The following is an 8,884-nucleotide window of genomic DNA, read 5'->3' as shown; positions in this document are numbered from 1 at the left end:
TCTTAACGACCATTTCACAGGTGCATGTTGATTAATTGATTATGGTTAATTAAACATGCATGGAAAACATTGTTTGAACCCTTTACAATGAAGATCTGTAAAGTTATTTGAATTTTTACAACATTATTGTTGAAATACAGAGTCCGGAAGAAGGGATGTTTCTTTTTTTGCTGAGTTTTTATATATATATATATATATATATATATATATATATATATATATATATATATATATATGTTCCAGTTACCTTTTGACGGTGCTTCACTTTATAACATAATTGACTGTAACTGAAGTAAAAGGTTAAGACTGGAAGATATGCAGAAAATATCAACATAATAAATAAAATATAATTCAAAACAAAGTGATTTTCCCTTACTTATTTGAAATTTTACTAGAAACTGCACATTTCTAGTATCAACCAGTATCTAACTCTAAAGAACTAGAGATCAGATTATACAAGTGGACTACTTATTAACATGCACACAGCAACCTTCCACAAAATGAAGGGCTTTTTTTGTAAACAATCTTCTTAAACTAAGCATCAGATTCGGAGAATATAATTATAAACTGTAGAATTATGTAAATGCTGGAACGCAGCATATGCACGTCATCTGTTGGGCATCATGAATCAGCATTTTTGTCAATAAGTCTTTTTTTCCCTGAAAACTGGGAAATTGTGACTGTTCACTAGTGTCACACTGACACGCTCTCACGAAGGGGGGTTGAGTGGGGGAGGAGGAGGGCCATCATTTCCTCATCATGCCATGAAAAGGACGGCACATGAGCAGCACATACCAGCACCGCAGCCAATATGATCAGCAGTGGATTTTCTCAACGGTCATCCTGCACCAAAGATCAACATAGTGTCAAGGAGAAACAGCACAGGTAATGCTACACAATGTTGTTTGAAATATTCTTTGATAACACCGCTGTGGTAACAATTTAAGAAATTGAGTAAGTAAATGCAAGAGAAAAGTAGAAATAAATGTCATTGTATTATTTAATATTAAACAAACACTTGCATTACTGCATCAAAGGAAAAGATTAAAAAGTTGTTGAATGCAAAAGTTGAGGGACTGTTGAGCTACAACATATATGGCACTATTTAGTTGTTTAGAATTGTGAGGAAATTTCTGAATGCTAAAGTGTCATTTGTTTTTCTATTTGTCTAGATATTTGTATAAAACTAGATAGATTATGTTTCCTTGTTTTTGACACATACTAAGTGCAGGTTGTCTCCTGATAACAGAGATCCTACATGGGTGTCCTATAAAAGACACTACAGAATTTTTCTTCTTGGAACTACAGTATTGTCTCTGAACCCTGTGACCGTTACATTCACCTACTAAACACTTTATTAGAAACACCTGCATGTGTACACATACTTGCAGTTATCTAATCAGCCAATCATGTGGCAGCGGGGCAGTGCATAAAATCATGCAAAACCAGATTTGAATTCAATAAAACAAAAAACTACCGGTGTAACCCATTTACCTTAAGGCTTGATGATTTGCTTGTTCTGAGATGTATTTCTACTCATAGCAATTATAACGAGTGCTTATTTACCCTAGACTTCTTGCACTGCAGACTAGTCTGGTCATACTCTGCTGATCTCTCTTATCAGCAAGGTTTTTTGGCCTTCAGGCCCTCTGCTCACATACTGTATATACTGTATGTTTTGTACAATTCTGTACAACCTCCGTAGAAGGTGTGTGTATATGCAATTCTTAAGAGATTATTAGTTTCTAAAATACTTAAATCTGCCTATCTGACACCTTTAACGACCTTGCAGGAATCAAAATCACAGCGATCACCCTTTTTTCATTGTGATATTTCATTTAAACAATAACTAAAATTCTTATAACTATATAAATTCAATAACTAAAATAAACTAGAAGCTGTTTAATGTTTTTTTTTATGTGAAAAGCTATTTTAACCCACACGAAAAAAGTAAGGTAAAATATGTCATATTGTGCTCTGCAACCTAACAAAGATGTAGGGACTTTGGCACTCGATAAATAAAGCCTGACATTGTGTGAGTTTACAATGCTGAGTCAAAGCCATGTGATGGCCAATGCACTGCAACACACTACTACCACTCACAGCACTTAGTATTCTCTCTGTTTTTTTAGCTCAGAGCAATCATCTCTAGGAGTCATGATAGACTGCATAAAAAATGGAGAAGAAGCAGGTGAGCCATGCTGTGTAGCCATACTGCGTTATATTACATGTTCACTTTAGTTTCATAAGAGTACATGTATATTGATTTCTATTTATTTATTTAAGAAATAGTTATTTGTGCCCTATTTTAGCACAGAATATTTGTGTGGAAGAGGTTTTAGCAGGGGACACTCTTGCTCCAGCCCAGTGCCTTTGGACCACAGAGGCAAGTGGATCTGTGCGACTGAGAATAGATGACAACTGTCCACAGGAGCCAATCACAGTCCATCAGATGTTTATCACCTCAGTTCAGAAATATGGCAGTTTGTTTGCCCTGGCAACTAAAAGAAATGGCAAATGGGAAAAGATTACATTCTCTGAATACTACCAGTGCTGCCGGATGGCTGCTAAGAGCTTTCTGAAGGTGATCTGTATAATAATATTTTAATTGCACATTTTGTCAACTGCATGCATATTATGGAAGTCATTGACTGTTTAAGGTAAATTAGAATTTTGATTCCAGCTGATAATACTGATGATTATTTCATGCATTGTTTAGTTGGGGCTGGAACGTTTCCATAGTGTTGCCATTTTGGGATTTAATTCACCAGAGTGGTTTATTTCTGCCATAGGAGCTGTCTTTGCAGGGTGAGAGACATACCCACTCTTAAAAAGTGATTTCATAGCCATTGGTTGATTAATTGATTGATTGTAATTTTATCAGGGGTATTATGACAGGGATCTATACCACAAATTCTCCTGAAGCCTGTCATTATGTGGCAAGTGACTCAAGAGCAAATATTATTGTAGTGGAAAATCAAAAGCAACTGGATAAAATTTTGCAGGTAATGTGATTATACTTTCATTTACACATTGTAAGCCCATACATATAAGCCTTTTATACTAATGACAAATTATGTTCACAGATTAAAGATAAACTGCCATATTTGAAAGCCATTGTGCAATATTCTGGAGCTTTGGTGGAGAAACTGCCCAACCTGTATTCAGTAAGTTAAGGAATAAAACATTTTTATATGGATGTGGTGATCATACCTGAAAAATTTTATGAGTATGTTTTTGACCAGTGGGAGGAGTTCATGAGCCTGGGTCTGGAGATTCCAGACAAAACCCTTGATGGCATTATCAGTAGTCAGAAAGCCAACCAATGCTGTGTGCTTATCTACACATCAGGAACCACAGGCATGCCAAAAGGAGTGATGCTCAGTCATGACAATGTAGGTGTACATTAATTACTTAGGCTTCACTCAAAAGAGTAAGCAAAGCGATGTATTAATGTTATGGATGGCATGTGCTTTCTTTGTATTTGATAATTATTATTACTTTATTATTATAACAGTTATTCATTATCCTTTGTCTAGCACCGAAGTAAACTATGTATCCAGTTGCATCCACTTGCAGCTACAAAGCTGGTGGAATTGTTGACACCATAGATAATAAAGTGGATTAAAAATTTTCTGTACATTCAGAACTCTTGGCTAAGTTATGTTGTGTTTACTAAACGCTGCTTGTGCCATTAGTTAAAGAATTAAATTAATGTGCCTGCAAAACCTTGCCCTAATTTTCATGCATTAATAGACCAATTTTTGTAAATTAAATTACAAATTTTTAGTATAATACATTAACCCTGATTTACTATACAGGAATATATTACTGGCTGCTTTCTAACATTTTTAACGTGTTGAGAAGGACATGTTTAGTGTCATAAGTATAAATGCTGAATAAATACTGACAGGCATCAGAGACCAAAATATGTAGAACTAAATTTACTGTAGTACATCATCATTCTAAGAAAATTTACATTATTTTGAGATACTAGAGATATTTAATTTTGCCTTTAAATGACAGAAATCAGTATAAATGCTTCAAAAGTTGAATTGCAAGTTTTATACCTGACCTTCGGTGCCAGGTTGTGCTAAATCACAATGTCTGAGCACATTATTTTATTTACATATATACCACTCTTTTGCACTTTGCACTTATAGATAAAAAAATCCCCTAAGGCAAACAAACTAAATGGACATGCTATGGTATTTTTCCTCATCTGCCTTAAATTAGTGTACCATGAGGATATAAAGTTTACACTTGATATATTTACTTAATATATCAAGGCCTTAATGTAATCTTTCTTATGTACAATATGTACTTTTAGAGTAACAAGCTTTTGTACGTTGGACTTTGGTAGATCACCTGGACATCTCGCCATGTCAGCAGGGCTGGAGACATGCAGCCAGCTGAGATAAAACAGGAATCAATAGTGAGCTACCTCCCCCTCAGCCATATTGCTGCTCAGATCTATGACCTGTGGACAGGAATTCAGTGGGGGGAGTTGGTCTCTTTCGCACAGCCTGATGCTTTGAAGGTGCATAAAGACAGAATGTATTATGTATATTATTAAAATAGCACACACTACTTAGTAACATTAGCTTAGAAATTAAGTGTGCTTCCTATTTATATGATGTGTTTCTATTCAAGGGCAGCTTGATCGAGACTTTGAAAGAGGTCAACCCTTCATCCCATATGGGAGTACCTCGTGTTTGGGAAAAAATAATGGAGAAAATAAAGGAGGCTTTCTCACATTGTGGATACATAAAAAAGAAACTGCTGACCTGGGCCATGTCTGTTAGTTTGGAGGCTAACCAAAGGTTTATAATGAGATGATTGGACGAATGTAGTGTGAACTTATACATCCAGATGGCTGTATTATAATTTAAATAAATGATTTTTGTTTCCTGCAAATATTTTTATTACAGGGATGAGGAGAGATCAATTCTTTTTACCCTAGCAGATACGCTGGTCCTTGAAAAACTTCGTGCCGAGCTGGGCTTCTCTTGTTGTGAAAAGTTTTTCTCTGGTGCAGCTCCACTCGGAAACGATACAGTCCAGTTCTTCCTTGGCCTCAACATTAGGTTAAATGAGGCTTATGGCATGAGTGAAAGCAGCGGGCCTCATTTTATGTCTGGTCCAAACGTTTACAAGCGGTTAAGGTGAGTTGTATTACAGAAAAACCCTTCCAGTATAGGTAACAGAATTTGATTTTTTTTCATGTTTGTCTTTCGGCTGTTCCCTTTCAGGGGTCACCACAATAAATCATCCACTTCCATCTAACCCTATCCTCTGCATCCTCTTCTCTCACACCAACTAACTTCATGTATTCTCTCACTGCATCCATAAATCTTCTCTTTGGTCTCTCTCTAGATCTCCTGCCTGGCAGTTCCAACCTCAGCATCCTTCCACTGATATATTCATAATCCATCTGATGAACTCATTCTTGATCCTATCCATCCTCGTCACTTTCTAAAAGAACCTCATCCCTGTTTTCTCCAAGTCCGCCATCTGTCTTTTCTTACACACATGACACTTTTCTCCACCCGTTCCAACCTGCCTGTACCCGCCTCTTCACCTCCTTCCCACACTCTCCGTTGCTGTGGACCGTTGACCCTAAGTATTTAAAAGCCTGCATTGTCTTTACCTCTGCTCCCTGTAGCCTCACCGTTCCACTTGGGTCCCTCTTGGGTCTCATTCACACACATGTATTCTGTCTTGCTGCGGCTAACCTTCATTCCTCTGCTTTCCAGAGCGTACCTTCCCGTCTCCATCACCAGAGCAAACAAGAAGGGGCTCAGATCCCTGACCCAGCTCCACCGTGAATTCTTCTGTCATATCTATAGCACATATCACCAGAGTCTTACAGCTCTCATACATGTCTTGCACCACTCTAACATACTTCTCTGCCAGTCGAGACTTCCTCATACAACACCACAGCTCCTCTCTTGGCACCCTGTCATACGCTTTCCCCAAATCTACAAAGACACGATGCAACTCCTTATACTTTTTCATCATCATTCTTAAAGCAAATACTGCATCCGTTGTACTCTTTCTAGTCAAGAGTCACCTCTGCCCTTAACCTAGCTTCCACTACTCATTCCCAAAACTTTATTGTATGGTTTATGAGCTTTTTTCCTCTATAGTTGCCACAGCTCTGCACATTCCCCCTTTTCTTAAAGATCAACACCAATACACTTCTCCTCCATTCTTCTGGGTTCCTCTCACTCTCCAAGAGCTTTTTAAACAGACTAGTCATGAACTCCACTACCATCTCTCCTAAGCACTTCCATACCTCCAAGGTATATCATCGGGACCAACTTCCTTTCAACTCTTCCTCTGCTTCAACGCCCTCCTCACCTCACTTACTTGCTGATTTTTGCTACTTCCTGCTCCACAACAGTCACCTCTTCTACTTTTTATTCTCTTTCATCAACTTTTTTAAAGTACTCCTTCCATTTTCCTATTACGTTCCTGGCACCTACATTTTCATCCATACATATGTATCTTTAATCACTCTAACCTGCTGCGCATCCTTTCCATCACTATCTCTTTCCCTCACTAATCTGTACAGATACACTTCTACCTCCTTACTGCCCAACCTAGCATACTGTACAAGCCCTTTAATGCTCTTTGTTTGTTGTATGTCACCTTTACCATCACCTAATGCTGCATCTTCTTGTACTCCTGTCTACTCTCTCCAGTCTTCAACGTGTACAATTTCTTCTTAGCCACACCATCATCCTGTGTTGTCTGGCTACACTCTCCCCTAGCAATACTTTGCAGTCACTGTTCTCTTTGACACAATGTAGTCCACCTGAGTGTTTCTGCCTTCGCTCTTATATGTCACCCTATGTTCCTGCCTCTTCTAAAAGAAATTATTCACTTCTGCCATTTCCATTCTCTTTGCAAAGTCCACCCTTCCGCGTTCCTGTCCTGAAGACCAAACCAGCCCATCACATTCTTATCACCTCTGTTCTCTTCCACAACGTTAAAAATCCATTAAAATCTGCACCAATCTCCACTCGCTCACCTCCAGATGCTCTGCATCACTTCATTTAACTCACTTCAGAATTTCTCCTTCTCCTAAGTAGAATTTCACTTTACTTCTAACACACACCATACCTGTGGGGCCACCATTAACAACATTGCATATCAAACCTTTAGTTTCCAGCTTCAGACTCATCACTCCATCTGATACACTTTTCGCTTCCAGAAGGATAACTCATACTCTATTTATTTTTGTATCCACACCATGGTAAAACAACTTGAACCCTGCTCTTAAGTTTTTTGCCTTCCTACCATTCTATCTGGTTTCCTGGACACACAGTATATCCACATTCCTTCTCTGCATCATGTCAACCAACTCGCTTGCCTTTCCTAATAGTCCCAACATTCCCAAAGTCCCTACTTTCACTCCTTAACTCTTGCCCTTACTCTTTTCTCTCTCTACTCTTTTCGCCTACGAACACACCATCCTCCTCTTCTTTTAATTTGACTAGACCTGATAAAATATATATTTTACTTTTATCTTATAGTTGTGGCAAAGTGGTTCCTGGCTGCAGATATAAACTTTTGAACATTGATACTGATGGTGTCGGAGAGGTGTGCCTTTGGGGTCGGACTATCTTTATGGGCTATCTCAACATGGAGGATAAAACCAAAGAAACCTTGGATGAGGATGGCTGGCTGCATTCTGGAGATTTGGGCAAAACAGATGAAGATGGTTTCCTTTATATTACTGGACGGATAAAGGGCAAGTACACCATTATCTACATCTAAAGGCACACTTAACTATTTAAATGCATACTTTTACTTGTATACTTTGTATATTTCCAAGATTTTACTTCATGCAGTTGCTGCAGTTCATGTTGAACACTCATTTCTGTTTAGAGTTAATCATAACTGCCGGTGGAGAGAATGTCCCACCAGTTCCTATAGAGGATGCTGTAAAAAAGGAGCTGCCTATAATCAGTAATGCCATTCTGATTGGTGACAAGAGGAAGTTTCTCTCAATGCTGCTTACAATTAAGGTACAACTGAATTGTAAATCTTAATTATTTGTACATTAGTCTATCCCACCTCAGAAAAACTGGATCATCTAATTAAAACTAATAATTAAAGATTTCAATGATTTATTTTCCCCAAAACAGTGTTTCACCAATGCTGAAAGCATGGAACCCACCGATGACCTTACTTCCGATACTGTGGAATACTTTCAACAACACGGCATCGAGGCAACAAAGGTTTCCGATGTAATTGGGGGGAAAAATCAACTAGTCAGCCAGATTGTTCAGGAGGGCATTGACCGAGTCAACGCTAAGGCCAACTCAAACGCCCAGCGTATCCAGAAATGGACGATTTTAGGGAAAGACTTCTCAGTCCTTGGAGGAGAGTTAGGTGAGTACCACCCTTGTGCTGGGATTAACTTGTTTGTTAAATTCAGCAGCACATTTATGTAATAATTTGTCATTTTTAGGCCCAACGATGAAACTACGACGATCTTTTGTTTTGAAGATGTACCACAATGAAATAGAAAATTTCTACAGAGAATGAAAAAGGAACTACAGCTAACCAGACTAGACCAGGATTGTCACGAGCATTCTACCTCACTGATCACACCCAATTCAGTTACTTCATCTGCTAATTACCAAAGCTTATCAAAGATGAATTTGGTTTGCTTTAAAAGGGAAAAAAAAGTCACATACAGACACATACAGTATCTACATTACTGACACCCAGAATCTAAAAACATCATCTTGAACCTGTTCATGAAATATTATCTTTTTGGATTCTGGGGATATTTGTTAGATATACAAGAGAAATACACAATATATATACACAAGAGCGGTTATGTTGAGTGAGAAGGCTATTTTGTGGT

General features: G+C 38.0%; 1 protein-coding gene across 1 annotated transcript; it reads left to right on the top strand.

Moving 5' to 3' along the window:
• The first annotated feature begins 799 nt into the window (after positions 1-799).
• Positions 800-8,696, top strand: acsbg1 (acyl-CoA synthetase bubblegum family member 1). Its single transcript, XM_053515504.1, has 14 exons — positions 800-885; positions 2,133-2,191; positions 2,313-2,584; positions 2,720-2,808; positions 2,885-3,005; positions 3,087-3,167; positions 3,246-3,395; positions 4,364-4,540; positions 4,654-4,823; positions 4,932-5,165; positions 7,542-7,759; positions 7,897-8,036; positions 8,157-8,403; positions 8,483-8,696. The coding sequence occupies exons 1-14, from the start codon at positions 812-814 to the stop codon at positions 8,557-8,559; spliced, it is 2,109 nt and encodes a 702-aa protein (XP_053371479.1). The 5' UTR covers positions 800-811; the 3' UTR covers positions 8,560-8,696.
• Positions 8,697-8,884: the final 188 nt, after the last annotated feature.

Source organism: Clarias gariepinus, chromosome 2 (genome assembly GCF_024256425.1).
Source record: "Clarias gariepinus isolate MV-2021 ecotype Netherlands chromosome 2, CGAR_prim_01v2, whole genome shotgun sequence".
Taxonomy (NCBI): domain Eukaryota; kingdom Metazoa; phylum Chordata; class Actinopteri; order Siluriformes; family Clariidae; genus Clarias; species Clarias gariepinus.
The sequence above is the reverse complement of the archived record's forward strand: the minus strand, read 5'-3'. Positions and strand labels throughout refer to the sequence as shown.